General features: G+C 28.7%; 1 protein-coding gene across 2 annotated transcripts; it reads left to right on the forward strand.

Annotated features, from left to right (window-relative positions):
- Positions 1 to 5,998: 5,998 nt before the first annotated feature.
- Positions 5,999 to 14,091, forward strand: LOC105117186 (serine carboxypeptidase-like 20). 2 transcript variants are annotated; one of them, XM_011014762.1, is made up of 14 exons: positions 5,999 to 6,392; positions 6,537 to 6,673; positions 8,243 to 8,319; positions 8,438 to 8,560; positions 8,738 to 8,840; positions 9,024 to 9,061; positions 9,164 to 9,268; positions 10,483 to 10,560; positions 10,652 to 10,900; positions 10,992 to 11,057; positions 11,155 to 11,276; positions 11,667 to 11,780; positions 12,269 to 12,314; positions 13,845 to 14,091. In XM_011014762.1, the coding sequence occupies exons 1-14, from the start codon at positions 6,247 to 6,249 to the stop codon at positions 13,926 to 13,928; spliced, it is 1,488 nt and encodes a 495-aa protein (XP_011013064.1). In that variant the 5' UTR covers positions 5,999 to 6,246; the 3' UTR covers positions 13,929 to 14,091. The 2 variants fall into 2 exon arrangements, with proteins under 2 accessions (XP_011013064.1, XP_011013065.1); XM_011014763.1 differs by lacking the exons at positions 5,999 to 6,392; positions 6,537 to 6,673 and adding an exon at positions 7,214 to 7,558.
- Positions 14,092 to 18,183: the final 4,092 nt, after the last annotated feature.

Raw genomic sequence — 18,183 nt, forward strand, 5'->3', positions numbered from 1 at the left:
AGTGAGCTCTTAAAGAATGGCTATGTTTGAGAGTCACTTAGTTCATGTTTTGTTTATACCTCACTTGAGCCAAAAAAGTATGGTACCATGCAAATATGTGTGGACAACCGTGCAATCAATAAGATAACAATTAAATATTGATTTCCTATACCTATACTTTATGATTTGTTTGATAAGTTGCATAGTGCTATGTTTTTTTTTTCTTGTTTAAGATTAATTTAATGAGTGATTATCATCAAATTAAGATGAAAGAGTGGGATGAGTGGAAAACATCATTTAAAACTAAAAACCGGTTGTATGAAAGTATGGTAATGTCATTTGGGCTATTTAATGCACCTAGTACATTTATGTGACTTATGAATCATGTTTTGAGGAAGCATATTGGATTGTTTGTTGTCATATATTGATGATATTTTATTGTATAGTAAAAGTTTTGATGATCATGCGGAGCATCTTAGGGTTGTATTTAAAACTTTGTGTTGTGCTAAATTGTATATAAAACTAAATAAGTGTCATTTTTGTCAAGAACATGTTTTTTTATATAATTTGTTGTAGGGAGGTTAACGTTAATGAAGAAAAGATAAAAGCAATAAAGATTGGCCGAAACCTACTAGCATTTCTTATGTGAGGAATTTCTATGGTTTATACACATTTTATCTCTAATTTATGAAAAAAAAAATAGTTCTATAGTTGCACATTTGAAAAAGAAAAGTGAGTTTCTATAAAGCAAAAATGCACAAAAGTCTTTCGAGTTGAGTAAAAAGAAGTTCTATACTGCTCTTGTTTCAACACTTTATGATTTTGCCACGACATTTAAGATAGAGTGTGATGCTTATGATGTTAGAATTAAGGGTGTGTTATTACAAGAAAGGAGGCATATTACCTACTTTAGTGATTAAATAGTATATAGTTAAACTAATCAATTTATAACAAAGAGTTATATGCTTTAATTTGAGCTCTGGAGGTATGTAAGCTCATTATTAAAAGAGTTTGTTGTGATGACTAACAATGAATCTTTGAAGTATATTGATGGTCAAAGCAAGTTGAATCGAAAACATGCTAAGTAGATAAAATCTATGGAGTCATTTCTATATGTCATTAAATATGAAAGGGGATAAGTTAATGTGTTTATTGATGCTCTTTTTATGAAGTATGTATTGATTTTTATGTTGAAAGAAAGGTTGACGGGTTTTTAATAATTGAAAGATCAATATGTTAATGATTCCTACTTTGCTAATATGTTTGTTGAATGTACTAAGGGAGCTTGTGATGGGTTTTTATGCATGAATGTTACTTGTTCAAGATGGGCATAATGTGTATTTCTTTAGGTTCTTTACAAGAGTTGCTTGTGCAAAAGACTCGTAATGGTGGTGATAGTGGTCATTTCAATGAAAAAAGGATTATGGATTGCTAAAAGAACATTTCTTTTAGCCTAATATGTTGAAGGATGTTTATAAAATGATTAAGAGATATATTGTGTGCAAGAAGGTGTGAGCAAGTAGAATCCATATAGGTTGTATATGTCATTGCCTATTATAAAGCAGCCATCAATAGATATTAACATGGTTTTTGTACTTGGGTTCCATAGAACATAATATGAAAATGATTCAATTATGATTGTGATTGATCAATTCTCCAAATTATTACATTTGATACCTTACCACAAGACTGACGATGTTGTGAACATTGTTAATTTGTTCTTTAGAGAAGTTGTATGTTTGCATAGAGTCTCTAAAAGTATTGTACCTAATCATAATGTAACATTTATAAGCCATTACTTTTATACAAGCTTAAAGGACTTTCTAAACCCCATTGTTTAAGTTGTTTCATAAGAGATCTCAAGAAAGAGATCAAGTTTGGGGTTATAATGTTAAACCCTTAGAGGCTTTTCTGGGTTAACGAGGATATAAGAAGAAAACAATGTTGTAATAAAAAGAGATAAAGAATGAACTAATAATTTGTCTAGTTAAGAATAAGTTTTAAACAAGTTTATTTAAATAACATATCAATATGCATGATAGATTCCGGGAGGAAATCAATCAAGTTGTATAAGAAGGAAGCAAGGTGAAGACTTAGATTAAGTACTCATTTCAAGTGCTTAATGTAAATATTTACATGTCATCCGTAAATCGATGGACAAGCCAAGGTAATAAACCAAATTTTCTTCTTTATTGCGAGTTGTTATAAGTAAAAATTTGAAGAGTTGGGAATCTTGTTTGTTTATTGTGAAGTTTGTTATAAGTAAAAATTTGAAGAGTTAAGACTCTTGTTTGCCTATTATGAAGTTTACTTATAATCATAATATGCATGGACCTATAAAATTTTCACCATTTAAAATTATGTATGGCTTTAACCTTTATATTTTTACTGATCTGGTGCCTATTCTAAATGATGAGAGGACTTCTATAGATGAGGTTAAAAATGCTTAAATGATGAAAAGACTCCATGAACAGGTTTGATCTCATATTAAGAAGAAGAAAATAAAGTATGCCAAACATGCTAATAAAGGATAAAAAATGGTCAAATTTACGCCAAGAGATCTTTTTTGGATTCATCTTATTAAAGAAAAATTTCCAAACTAGTGAAAATCCAAATTGATTTCGAGAGTTGATAGACCATTTTGAGTTATAAAAAGAGTGAATGATAATGTTTACAAGGTTGACCTTTTTGGTGGGTACAATGTTTTAGATACTTTTAATGTAAAAAACTTGTCACGTTACATGGAAGATATTGATGATTCTGATTTGAGAACAAATTACTTCCAACCCAAGGGTGATGGTATGCATCATGATTCGAGGGTTGATTCTAATATATATAGGCATTTAGATGGTCCAGTTATGAGAGCTCGGATGAAACAACTACAAAGTATTTTAAGAAACTAAATTAACACGATTAAAACTTTGATGAGTTTGGAGGTTTATATACTAAATGGAAATAGTTTAAATATAATTGTTTGTTTTTAAATAAGGCTTTATTCATGATTTAGAAGTTTTGAAGAGTTAAAATTTGTTTTCATCACATTAAGTAATATGAGCTAGAATTTTCACCACTTTATTGCATTGGAAAAAAACCCTATTCTATATGGTTTTCAAGTTTAGAATGTTACCTTTCCACTTTGTCCAACCATGCATGCACTGAAGTTTTGTATGAAGAGTTATGGTTGTTTTAATTTTTATGTATGTAATCTATAAGTAAAAAATATGCTACTTATTATTTGTTTAGTTTTTTTAACAAAGTTATTTATTTATTTTCAGTTATATCATTTTGATATTTTCTAGACTTGAAGGGTTGTTCCAAATATATAATAATATTTCAAACTAAGTATTAGATACTTTTGAGATAATATAAAATTTTCTAATTTCTTATTTAGAGAATTTTCTTCCTTGTTCTTTTATTTCTAGAATTGGTTGAAAAATAATGAAGACTTATCACTCTTAATCATAAAGAGTGTAATATCTTTTCCCTAATAGAAATGTTTTAGTGTCATCTTTGACTTATTAAAAAGTTTCATTCATGCTTTATCACTCATTTTCATTATAAATCATGTAATTTTCAATGTAAACACAAAAAGGAAAAAAAATCATATACCAAACCTACTTTCCTTCATCTTCTTATGAGATTACTAATGTATTTGAGTTAGGAAGCTAAGACATTAAAATGTCTCATATATTTAATTTATTTCGTACGTTTGCATAGAGTCTCTAAAAGTATTGTATCTAATCATAATGTAATGTTTATAAGCCATTACTTTTATACAAGGTTAAAAGACTTTTTAAACCCCATTGCTTAAGTTGTTTCATAAGAGAACTCAAGAAAGAGATCAAGTTTGGGGTTATAATGTTAAACCCTTAGAGGCTTTTCTGGGTTAACGAGGATATAAGAAGAAAACAATGTTGTAATAAAAAGAGATAAAGAATGAACTAATAATTTGTCTAGTTAAGAATAAGTTTTAAACAAGTTTATTTAAATAACATATCAATATGCATGATAGATTCCGGGAGGAAATCAATCAAGTTGTATAAGAAGGAAGCAAGGTGAAGACTTAGATTAAGTACTCATTTCAAGTGCTTAATGTAAATATTTACATGTCATCCGTAAATCGATGGACAAGCCAAGGTAATAAACCAAATTTTCTTCTTTATTGCGAGTTGTTATAAGTAAAAATTTGAAGAGTTGAGAATTTTATTTGCCTATTGTGAAGTTTGTTATAAGTAAAAATTTGAAGAGTTGAGACTCTTGTTTGCCTATTATGAAGTTTGCTTATAATCATAATATGCATAAACCTATAAAATTTTCACCATTTGAAGTTATGTATGGCTTTAACCTTTATGTTTTTACTGATCTGATGCCTATTCTAAATGATGAGAGGACTTCTATAGATGAGGTTAAAAATGCTTAAATGATGAAAAGACTCCATGAACAGGTTTGATCTCATATTAAGAAGAAGAAAATAAAGTATGCCAAACATGCTAATAAAGGATAAAAAATGGTCAAATTTACGCCAAGAGATCTTTTTTGGATTCATCTTATTAAAGAAAAATTTCCAAACTAGTGAAAATCCAAATTGATTTCGAGAGTTGATAGACCATTTTGAGTTATAAAAAGAGTGAATGATAATGCTTACAAGGTTAATCTTTTTGGTAGGTACAATGTTTTAGATATTTTTAATGTAAAAGACTTGTCACGTTACATGGAAGATATTAATGATTCTAATTTAAGAACAAATTACTTCCAACCCAAGGGTGATGGTATGCATCATGATTCGAGGGTTGATTCTAATATATATATAGGCATTTAGATGGTCCAGTTATGAGAACTCGGATGAAACAACTACAAAGTATTTTAAGAAACTAAATTAGCACGATTAAAACTTTGATGAGTTTGGAGATTTATATACTGAATCGAAATAGTTTAAATATAATTGTTTGTTTTCAAATAAGGCTTCATTCATGATTTAGAAATTTTGAAGAGTTAAAATTTGTTTTCATCACATTAAGTAATATGAGCTTGAATTTTTCACCATTTTATTGCATTGGAAAAAAACCCTATTCTATATGGTTTTCAAGTTCAGAATGTTACCTTTCCACTTTGTCCAACCATGCATGCACTGAAGTTTTGTATGAAGAGTTATGGTTGTTTTAATTTTTATGTATGTAATCTATAAGTAAAAAATATGCTACTTATTATTTGTTTAGTTTTTTTAACAAAGTTATTTATTTATTTTCAGTTATATCATTTTGGTATTTTCTAGACTTGAAGGGTTGTTCCAAATATATAATAATATTTCAAACTAAGTATTAGATACTTTTGAGATAATATAAAATTTTCTAATTTCTTATTTAGAGAATTTTCTTCCTTGTTCTTTTATTTCTAGAATTGGTTGAAAAATAATGAAGACTTATCACTCTTAATCATAAAGAATGTAATGTCTTTTTCCTGACAAAAATTTTTTAGTGTCATCTTTAACTTATTAAAAAGTTTCATTCATGTTTTATCACTCATTTTCATTACAAATTATGTAATTTTCAATGTAAACACAAGAAGAAAAAAAAATCATATACCAAACCTATTTTTCTTTATCTTCTTATCAGATTACCGGTGTATTTGAGTTAGGAAGCTAAGATATTAAAATGTCTCATATATTTAATTTATTTAAGTTCATTTACAAGATACAAGAATGAAATTTTATATGATTTAAATTGTATAAATGTTTTTTTTTCAATTACACAACAAATACTGAATATAATTAAATAGTAAATATTTGATATTATAATTCATAATATTTTTTATTTAAAAATATATTAAAATAATTTCTTCTAACCTCCACACTTTAAAATCATTAAAAAAAACTTAAAAAGTATTAATTTAATATATTTTAAGTAAACAAACATGGCCTAAATAAAATATATTTTTAAAATACATTTCATAATAGAAAATACTACACTCTAAAACGCGCAGACGGCATATAAGAGAGAGAAACTTGGTATAAAAGCTTCTTTATTAAGTTTTGGCCTTTTATGCCAATCCTCTCTCCTCTTTGGTGTTTTCTTTTGCTTCCCTTGTGTTGTACGTCCTCACTTCAGCTCACATTGAATTTATCGTCTCGCTCGCTCACCCTCTTTCTGTTTTATATAAAAAAGTTCTACCCCCCTTCCTCTCCGCTGGTCCACCTATAATATATATAGTGGAATTACATGTCAACAATTCTTCCAGGCTTGGGTAGACATTATTGATGTCCGTGTGATCATGGCAATGGATAAGTGGAGCTTTTTTTCTGGTATATCAATTTGCGTCCTTTTGAATTTTGCATCAGTTGAAGCAGCTCCAAAGGGTTCGCTTATCACAGAATTGCCTGGTTTCAATGGCGTTTTCCCATCAAATCACTACTCAGGGCAAGTTAATTTTCCCTTCATTTGTTTGGTTTTTATCATGTTGTTGTATCCAGTGAAAATACTTAAGAGAGGTGTTATTGATTAACGGAATCTGCTGTGAGTTTTGATAGAAATGTTAACTGTCATTCAAATCTCAACTTGTAGCTATATAACCTTCGATGATAAGAATCTTTTCTACTACTTCATTGTTTCCGAGAGAAATCCATCCAAAGATCCCGTGGTTTTGTGGCTTAATGGCGGGCCTGGATGCTCTAGCTTCGACGGCTTCGTTTATGAACATGGTAAGCCTTTGTCCATCAACCACCAAGATTTTACTCTGTTTCATTCTTTTATATACTTCATCATTTTAGATTGATTTATTTACATATCATTGCATTTAAGTCTGTAGCTAGGTTTTATAGTATTTTACGATCACAAATCAAGCCCTCCAGGCTTTTGTTTCCTAATATTTTCTCTGGGCTTGAATAATATATATATATATATATATATATATATATACCTTTTCTCTCTCAGAGACTCGAACCACAAGTTGCCTAAATGGCTATCAACACCATGCACCACTGAGAACCATTCTCAGTGGCGCATGTAATTGCTCTACAAAATAACTATTTAGGCCAAGGATTCATTACAATCCTGTTTTGTGATGACGATATCAAAAACAAAGACGATGGCCCAACGCTTTGGCCTTTCTGCTGTGGTTTCAGCGAAGAACGAGTGCTTGCCCCCCGTGTGTGTGTGGGTACACACACCGCACACAGCGCACGCACAAATCAAATACATGCTTCCATATATTGATGCTGATAAAAGCTACAAATTATTTCAAATAATTTAGAGAAAAAAGTAGGTACTGTGTAAGAAAGAAGAAGACAAGCTCTTTCAAGGGAAAAAGAAGACGACGACTTTGCTTTGACATCTGCTTTCGTTGTCCATCTCATTCATGGAATGGACAATCTAGGATTAAATGTCTGATCTAAACACCACCGCAACAATATTCTAAGAGCACATCAAATAAGCCTAAAAGCAAGAGCACGAAAGTACTAGATCATATAAGAAGTAAACACACACAAAGAATGAAGAGGTCACGAGTCAAGGAGAAATAGAGGAGGGAAAGGATGTTTTCACCATGGGCAGCGAAGATGATTTTTTGCCACTTTGGGAGAGCCAAGGAAAGTGGTTAGAGATATATTCCTTTTTATGCCATCTCCCTTTTTTTTTCTATGGTTCTTCAAAATTAATTCCTTTTTATTTCATTTCTAGGTTACGTTGATGAAAATACATGCAAAATATGATTTAAAAAAAACAAATGATTTGGACGTGTCATGGTCTATAATTAATAGAAATGATGTTAAACAAAATTTAGTGGTGTCTGTGTGTATGATTTAATCAATAACATAATATATTGAAAGTAATTAATTAACTAAACTTTTATATGGTGTAAAAATAGAATAATTCAATCTTGAGGGGTATAACTCAATTATTAGACTTTAAGTTTGTTCTATATAAAGGTTATAGTTCAAGTTCCATAAATTTTAAAATAATTATAAGTTTAGATAATCGTTAATTTCAGGATCTATGAGATTAGTCGTGGTGTCAAGCTAGTCCGAATAACTATACCAATAAAAAAAAAAATATATAACGAAAATTTTAATATTTAACTTTTTTTTTCCTTTTGCTCTATGATTTGTCATGGGTAAAACTTCAATTATATAATATAGAATTGCATACAAACAAATATATAATCCCCATTTTCTTTTCTTGATTCAATATTTAAGAGTAACCTCAAATTAGTTTATGCATTAACCAGTATTAAATTTTCTTTTCTTGGTTCCTTTCCATTGGAATACTTGCAGGGCCATTCAATTTTGAAGAAGGGAAACCTAAAGGAAGCCTCCCAATATTGCATCTCAACCCGTACAGCTGGTCCAAGGTCATAACTTTAATAGTTCTATTGAATTCTTTTGATTTGTTTTTCAATTTTTTCTTCTTAATTGTAGTTCAATTATATTCTCTCTTTAACTTTATATTATTATCATTATTTTAAATAGGTTTCAAACATCATTTATTTGGACTCTCCTTGCGGGGTTGGCATGTCTTACTCCAAAAACCAAAGCAAATATATAAACGATGACCTGCAAACGGCTGCCGATACCCATAATTTTCTCCTCCAGGTAATTTAAGTTCATCGACATCCGCAAGACCAGCTAAGTTAATTATATGTATTATAGAGGTGGATTTAGGATTAATGTACTAAAACTAGTTTATAAATACGTATGAAATTCTGTAAAAAAAGGTTTTTTTTTTAATTAATTATTTCAGCTCTAAGATTTGTTTGTTTTGCAATATAGTGGTTTCGGCTATATCCAGAGTTCGTCAACAATCAATTTTACATCTCGGGAGAGTCCTATGCTGGGATTTACGTGCCTACACTTTCTGCCGAAGTGGTGAAAGGTGTCTCGATCGTTTGTAGCATTGTCAATTGATATTGTGTTAAAGGATATTTTTTTATTAAAAATATATTAAATATTTTATTTTTATATTGATATATCAAAACTATATAAAAAAACAAATAAAAAGGGGTAATATGGTTGCTATTTTTTTCTAAAAAGAGGGCATCTTCGCTTTGCTTTGCAGGAATACAGGCCGGTCAAGATCCTGTTATCAACTTCAAGGTAATAAGAAAATGCCGGCGGCGACAAGCTGGGCCGGTTGAAGTAAAAGGGGAAAAATAAATGGTGAGAGACTGCTAATCGCAGGTGTAATTCTTTATGCAGGGCTACCTGATAGGAAATGGAGTGTCCCGCAGCCAATTTGAGGGGTTGAGTGCTCTTGTCCCTTTTACACATGGGATGGGCCTTGTCTCGGACGACATTTTCGAGGTACGAAAATCACTTTTCATTTTAATTTTTTCCTCACCTGTCACTATTAACAAGAACGACAAAGAGAGTTGCAAAAATACTACTGTGCATACACTAATGAAATAGACTACTCATTTGAATGTTAAAACATTCAAATTACACTTTTCCCTCTTTTTGGTTATAAATTGTTTTTATTTTATTTTATTTTAAAAAAAATTAAATTTTATAATTTTATTTATTTATTATGCTTCTAATATGATAAAAATAATAAGTTTGAAAAGTTAATGCAAGTTTATATATGTTTTTTTATTTTTTATTTTATTGTTTGACATTATTATTATTTTTAAATTGCTTTTTTTAATTATTTTCAATTTCTTCTATTAATTTGCCACAACCTCATGATCTAGACCATGAGTTTTGTAGGATTTTTTTTAATATAGTTATTTTAAAAAAAATTGTGTGTATATTTTTAAGAATATTATTCTGATTCATCTATAATTATTTATTGTTTTATATGGATGAATTTTATTTTTAAATATATAAATTATTTATTTTTAGATGATATTTCTAATATATGCAACTTTATATGATAAGTTTTCTCTTTATTTTATTCAATTATTTTCATGTGTATGTCTGTTTCTATTATCATTTAATTTAATAAAAAATTTATTTTAATAAATAAATTCAATGAACACATGTATGTAAATGTTCTATGTTGCAAACCAAATATCTTGGTTTACAATTATCTTTCAATTTTTTTCAGTATTACTTTTTATTATTGTTAATGATTATTTATTTACATAGATACTTATCGATTTAGTTAATTAAGTACTTGTATAGAATAAATATCTTGATTTATAATTATTTCTTAATTTTCTCAAATTTTTTTTTATTAATATTTTTTATTTATTTATTTATTTATATATATACTGATCGCTTTATTTAATAAAATGCTTGCATAAAATTTTCTATTTAAATTTAGTTTTTTTATGTTAAAAAACACCTTGAAAAAACTTGTGTATCTAATTATTTTTGGAAAAAAATGTGTGGTTTACGGTAAAGCAAGAGTTAAGTAACTAGTTATATTGTATTACATGATGTGTCATATATCCTTCCTTCGGGACATTAGAGAATTGAAATCTCATAGTTTCAATTATACAAAGAAAATTTTAAATTATGTTTACCTTTCCCAAATCACTCTTAATTAATGCAGCCGATCATGGAAACTCTTGCAGGAAGTTGAACGTGCTTGCAAAGGGAATTATCAAAATGCTAGTGATAGTTGCTATATTAGTATTGATAAAATTGACCAAGTAAGATGATGTTCTCTTACCCTTTGCATAGCTGTGATTTCAGTATCTCGAGCAAGTTAATCAAATTTTGGTGCCCTTGGTTTCTTCTCAGGCTCTCTCGGGGCTAAACATTTATGACATCCTTGAGCCTTGTTACCACGATCCAGCGTCCGATCAGCAAGCAAAAGGAAACACAAGCTCAAATTTGCCGATTAGCTTCCAGCAATTGGGGGCAACTGACAGGCCTCTCAAGGTGAGGAAGAGAATGTTTGGCCGTGCATGGCCGCTTTGGGCGTTTGAAAAGGACGGTAATTTCCCATCGTGGTCGGAACTTGCCTTGCAAGGAAGTGTCCCATGTGTTGTAAGCCACTCAAAACCCTTTTTAATAAGCCCCGGAAACTGATCTATATTGCGATCCTATTTGTTCTTACCAATTGTTTGCTGCAAAACAGAATGACGAAGTCGCAACTACATGGCTAAATGACGAATCTGTTAGGAAAGCAATTCATGCCGAGCCAGTAAGTTCTCCAAATTCACGATCTTGTTTTGAGATCCTGCCATCTAGATTTGAGTTAGCTTTCTTTTGTTTAATGTTCTTCTTGTCTCAAATGATAGAAATCCATCGCCGGACCTTGGCAAATATGCTCCGACCGAATAGATTATGGATACAGCGCCGGAAACATGCTTCCATACCATAAAAACCTTACCGCCCAAGGATATCGAGCCCTTATTTACAGGTAATGTACTGCTTCTTTGATAAAATCGATTTTTAAAACTTAATATAATAATCTAAGTTTTTGAATCAAGATAGCGTTTAATTTAGTAGAATATTGTTTCATATATATCAAGGATCAAGGATCTAAAGTGCTTTCTTTTACATATACAAAAGTCTTCTAAGTTAGAGGGAGTTCTCCAATTCTCAATAAACATTGGATGCTGTTCTTATTTTTAAGTTAGAGGGAGTTCTCCAATTATACTCAATAAACATTGGATGCTGTTCTTATTTTTGCTCATAGAAATCCTTCTGTTCTCCTCCTTTTGTTTCCACAATTTCGGGAAAGAAAGAGAGGTAATTAATTATTGTTCTTAGTTTGTGAAAATCTAATTTTTATTTACTTTACATACAGTGGAGACCATGATATGTGTGTGCCATTCACTGGTACGCAAGCGTGGACAAGGTCACTTGGATACAAGATAATAGATGAATGGAGGTCTTGGATCTCTAACGAGCAAGTTGCCGGGTAAAATTGTTATCAAATTTATATTAATTAATTTTGTTTGTTTTTATATTTTAAAAGTATTTTTTAAAAAAAATTCAATTTTATTTATTTTTTAGATTAATGTTTTTAAATATTTTCAGAGTTAATATAAAAAATAATTTTAAAAAATTAGAAATATATTCATTTAATATATTTCTAAAAAAATAAAAAAAAATAATTACTATCACTCTTCTACTGTAAGCAAAATCTTGTGCATCTTAAGTACTTCACTACTAGATGCAGTATTTTTCCGGACAAAACAAGTTGCAAAGGATTGATTTTGTCTTAAGACTGATCAGTCTATTCATTTTTCTCACCTTGTAAACATCTTTTATCTGTGCAAGGACACGAAAAAAAAAAAAAAAACCCTAACCTTTCGTGTGTGTGTGTGTAACCTCACATTCAGTGTGTGTGTGTGTGTAATACTCTTTCGTCGTGGCTGATATTTATGTTTATTTTTACTGTTACAGATACTTGCAAGGATATGACAATAACCTAACCTTTCTCACCATCAAGGTTTGGAAACCTCATCTCCTCACTATAATAATTTTCGGATGCACATCAGCCACTTCATAATTAAGCGTTTTGCAGAATTGATTTAAAAAAAAACAATGAAAAATGAAAGCTTGTCATTCATTAAAAAACCAAAATAGTAGGAGATAATTGATAAAAAAATATTAAATTAATATTTTTTCATGGCTGGTTAAAAAGAGTTTTAGTCAAATCAAGCTTAAATATTAATAAAAGCTTTTTGAAGAATTTTTGTATAACAAATTTATGGATGTTTGAAAGTATTTTTTATTTAGAAATATATTAAAATAATAATTTTTTATTTTTAAAAATTTATTTTTGACATCAGTATATGAACATATATCAAAACGATTTGAAAACACAAACAAAAATTAATTTGAAGTAAAAGTAAATAAAAAGATATAAAATTTTTAATGTTTTAAAAAATACTTTTAAAACACAAAAATAAATTGATTTGAAGTAAACAATCTAGATTATAACATCAACCGGAGAGGATCCGATTTGAAGTAAACAACCTAGATTATAACATCAACCGGAGAGGATCCTTGATGTCCATGAACACAACCATTATACTCCTAAAATCCATATAAAATAGCACATGAAACTAATCTCAAGAAAGAAGAAAGAAAATATTTCTTTTAGATGTTAGCTATTGTCATTACAACTAAACAAAGCCTATGTCACACAGCTTTAGCATTAATTTAACACTTATTATAGCATTCAAACCAAAGCCAAAATCATGAACAAGTATTAATACATAAATTTTACCACAAGTGAACATTCTTCCCATTATAACAACTAGATCAATAAGACCTGAAGTTATTAATTCTTCTCAAGAACTTTCCTCCACGCCTAAGCATAGTTAATGGGGTCTTTAAAACTCTAATTATACACTGTATGGTTTTTTTTTGCTATTAACCTTTTATATTTCTTGTAAGATACCTCAAGTGAGGGTTAATTAAAATGTTATTAAAAGGTATATTCTTCGGTACCATTATAATGACAACAAATTTCACTTTGGTTAACCTTGAAAGATAATTAAACTGGTTAAATTTTAATTTTGCTTGTCAATGATCACTAAGATTAGTCAAAGTACGCGCAAGCTAATGCAGACATCTATGTTAATAAATAAAAAAAAAACATCACCCTACTTTATAAATTGATCATCTGAACATGACTATAAAGAAGAAAAAAAACCAATAATTTGATTTTTCTTATGATAAATGGATGACATATAGAATGGCATTAATAATATATATATATATATATATATATATATTTCACCAACAATATTGAGATATAGCCTACACTCAGTTCCAAGGTACTTTGGATTATAATTGCAAAACATTTAAGCACATTATTCATAATATGATGAAGTGATTTTGAATATGGTTGATTATTACCTCTATAGCCTTTGTTCATAGATGAAAAATTATAATTGTTCTATTTAAGTCATGTAATGTGAAAGGCTATAAATTATATTATTTAATTCTAAAATGCAATCTTTTTGTACAGGGGGCAGGGCATACAGTTCCTGAATACAAACCACGAGAGTCGTTGGATTTCTTCAGTCGTTGGTTGGATGGGAAGCCAATATAAAAATTGGAAGATTGAATAATTAAGGTCTTAGTATACACAATTTGAAAATGCATACATTTTGAAGACAATTTTTTTTTTATGTCATAATGTAAGAGCATGCTTGAACATGTATTTGAATTATATTTTTTTAATGGAGATTTTTCATTAAGGTCGTTTTGATGGAGAATTGTGTGGAGAACTTTTATCAAGACTTTTTTATTGCTCAAGGATTTTTTATTTATGGGTAAAGTGACTATTTATGTATTTAAACAAACTTGAAGACTTTTGTGCCTAGGCTTGAATGAAGATTTGTTTTGTACCTAGGAAGGGAAAAAATTTCATGAAGTTCATATTTGCTAGTGGTGAAGGATATCATAGAGAAAATGCTATAATGGATGTTTAAGGAACGTTATTGTATGAAGATTTTATTTGGAGATGTGGAGATCAATGCTTTTTTAAGAATATTTTGAAATCAAGCCAGGATGTCTAGTATCCGAATAAAGATCATATTGTACCCGAGTTGGTAATTGTATAGGACTACATGGAGATGTTCGTAGCCAGAAGAGTTATTTTTCTTTTAATAAAAAAACTATAAAGAGACTTTATATAAAGATATGAAAATGATTAACGCTATGGATAAAAATATAACATGAACTCATTAGAGAGACAATATTATGAAAAGTTCTAATGATTTGCTTATTCATAGATATACAATTCTTGAAAATTATTTAATTTTAGGTAATGCATTGTAAGTTATATCGATTTATTTTCTTCTTTATTCTCTTTCATGAAGAATTATTGGAGGTAACTCTTGGAAATCAATATTTCCATCTTTTTTGGAGGTATAATAGTCCTTTGTATCATGCCAATTGTTATAATGAAGAAGACAAAATTTATTAGAGTTCTGTATATTTATCACTTTCTATAGGAAAGGGATATTGCACAAATTCTCTACTTTTATTAGAACCCAACATCTAAATACATATGGTGGTTAGAGGTATTATTATGAGCATATGAGAATATCAACCAATCACGAATGGAACCTTTTAAGTTCTTTTTAGATGTTATAGGCCTACAAGGAAATTGATGTTGCTTGAGAGTACCTTTTTTTTTTATCATTGAACCTAGTGGTTTTCTTACTTGGTAACAATCATCTTCTCTATAAAAATGTGGTTTTAACTTTTAAAAAAGTTTATAGTCATTTCCATAAAGTATAATTGTTGACACATCAAATGTTTATTGATATACTCTGGTGCTCTCATTCTTATTGTGTGATAATGAATAACTCAATTATGCTTTTTTTAATTGGTATGCTAGTAATAAAATACGAGATAAGTTTTATATAAAGATTATGAAAGTCGATTATAATTGGGTTTTAGGCTATGGTATCATGCCCAATAGACTCGTGGAAAGTCATTGAATAGATTTTGAATATGGTATCACAATCTTGTATTACAAGCTCCAAGTTGCTTTATATATTTCTTTATGAGTTCTAATGGGTCTATAAATTCATCATAGTTGTTTAATTTCTCCTTCGTAGACACATGATCCTTTGAGAGATGGGTGTGAAAACCTTCAAGTTATATATATATAGTAACTATAGTTTGCATAATTCTTTTTTTTGTTTGCAATTTTTGTTAACTAGTTCGATATTGTATGCATATACATCACCATCCATGTTAGTCTTTCTTTTAAAAACCTAATTACATCTAATGAGTTCTATCCCTTCAAGTAGATCAACCAATAACTATACCTAGTTGGTGTACATGAAATCCATTTTAAATTTTATGGCATTTCATGAAATTAATATTAGATATCATTTCTATATAGTTGGTAGGCTCATCAATTATGAGTAACTCATCATTTATAACTTCCATGAGAAATCCATATTATATTGGTGCATGATGTGTCATACCATATCTATAGAGTTATTGTATTTCTTGAAATTTTTACTGAACATCTAATGTTGTAACTTCAAGCTTGGGTTTCATTTGGATGTCGATTTGTGGTTCTTACATTTCAAGTTCTATTTTCATCCCAATGCTCCCTTTAAGAATATGTTATCTCTAAAAAGGTAGTATTTTTTAGACAAAAACATTTTACTCAAGCTGGAAAAAATAATATTCAACTATTTTTCGAATCCCAAAAATGCATATTTATCTAAATTAGCTCCTAACTTTTCAATTACGATACACTTCACATAAGCATCACTTCCCCGAATATCTAAGTATGATAAGTTTGATCTTATACCTTTTTATAACATATATGGATTCTTATCAACAAATTTTATTGGAACTCTATTTAAAAATAAATAGCAGTTTATAGGGCTTAGCCCTAAAAAAATAATCTAAGATCTATATAACTCATAATGGACCAAACCATATTCAATGAGTGTGATTTATCATTTTAGAAACTCTATTTATATTATGGTTTTCCAAGAAGTGTTAATTGTGAGAGAATTTTTTTATTTTTTATTATCTTAGAATTCCTAGCTCAAGTATTCTTCACCTTAATGTGATTGAAGTGTCTTAATATTCTTTCTAGTTTATTTTTTAACTTTATTTATGAATTCTTTCAACCTATTAAATGATTCAAAGTTGTATTTTATTAAATAGAAATTACCATATTTATGATGGTCATTAATAAAAAAGATGAACATAGATGTTTCATGCCATAGGTGTATGTATTAAACTAATCGAATTCATTATTTTTTTTCAATCTTTCTTGTAAAAGGTATTTTCATCATCTTACACAATAACAAGTTTCATGTATTTCATAATAAAAATGATCAAAATATTCTTTTTATGTAACTTAGTGATTCTTATTTTATAGATATAAACTAGTCTATAATGCCATAAAGTTAAATTTTGATTTCCTAAATTAATGTTCTAACTATTGATATTGAGTATGGGTATATCAAAATCAAATATATACAAACTAATTGTATAAATACTAGATTCATAATAAATATTATTATTATAAAAGGAAAAATATATGTTCTCAATAATAAATTTAAATTCATTTAAAGCTAAATAAAAAATTGATATGTTGTATCTAGAAAGTATTGAAATAAAATAATAATTGTAAAGTTTTAGTATCAGCTTACTAGAAAAAAGTACGATAATAAGGTCTTATAGCTAATATAATGACTCTCGTTCCATTACAAGCTCATAGGTCCACTTCACCTTTATGCAACGTCTTACTTCTTTTTAGTTCCTGCATGTTGGTGTAAATGTGAAAACAATATTCGATATGAAATGCCTATGAACTATTATGTGAAGTAGAAAGATAATTTTCAATCGTAAGCATACCTAAAGTATAGAATTTAACAACCTTATTAGATTTCAAGGTTGTAATATACCTTTTGCATTTCCTATTCTACTAACCTTCTTTACCATAATAATGACAAGTACCCTTTTATTTCTTATCTTTATTTATGGTCTTACTAGGTTTTAGAACTTTAGACAAAGAGCCCTTATTCTTTTTGTTCATTTTCTTATGCTTTTGGTGATTAGCCTTAGAGAGTGAACTAGAAGAACATGGTTGTTTGTTTTTTAAAGATCATTTAAGCAATTTCAATCGCATTAAACAATAATGTAAAAAACTATTCAACTTGTTGATGTGATAGTTCATCATGACCTACGAAATGTATTGAGATAAAAATTACAATACCAATTCAACACTTAACTACTGGTCTATGAAGCAGCCCAGTTGACCAAAAATATCAATATACAAAATTATTTTTAAAACATAGGTGTTTGTAGAGAAATATTCTATCATTTTGCAGCGAAACAATTCTTTAAAAATCTTATACTTTTCAATCTTACTAAAAGCATCAAAAAGTTCTTTGAAATGCACAATTATAGCATTGGCTTCCATATTCTCACATTGCATTTAAAGTTCATATAACATGCCAGCTGACATCATATATATAGTTTACCCATCATTATCAATATGACATTGATATCTAGTCTCAACTTTATCATTAACATCCTCATCAATGACTAACAGAATTGGATTTTCAAGAACATATGACCTTCTTTCTTGTTTGAGGATATATTTCACATTGTAGTAGTGGTGCAATATATTTTATCTAGATAATGTTTTAGCATCAAGTGTTGCATAAGAATATATTGCTACTCATAATGATTTATCAACCTATTAATATAAATATTGGACGTATTAGTTTCATGTATATATATTAGTAGCCAAATTTAGATAAGATCTTTAATTATTTTAATTAAACTAGATAGATAACATAAGTTGGCAATCATAT

The sequence above is a fragment of the Populus euphratica genome, unplaced genomic scaffold (assembly GCF_000495115.2).
Source record: "Populus euphratica unplaced genomic scaffold, PopEup_1.0 scaffold1231.1, whole genome shotgun sequence".
Taxonomy (NCBI): domain Eukaryota; kingdom Viridiplantae; phylum Streptophyta; class Magnoliopsida; order Malpighiales; family Salicaceae; genus Populus; species Populus euphratica.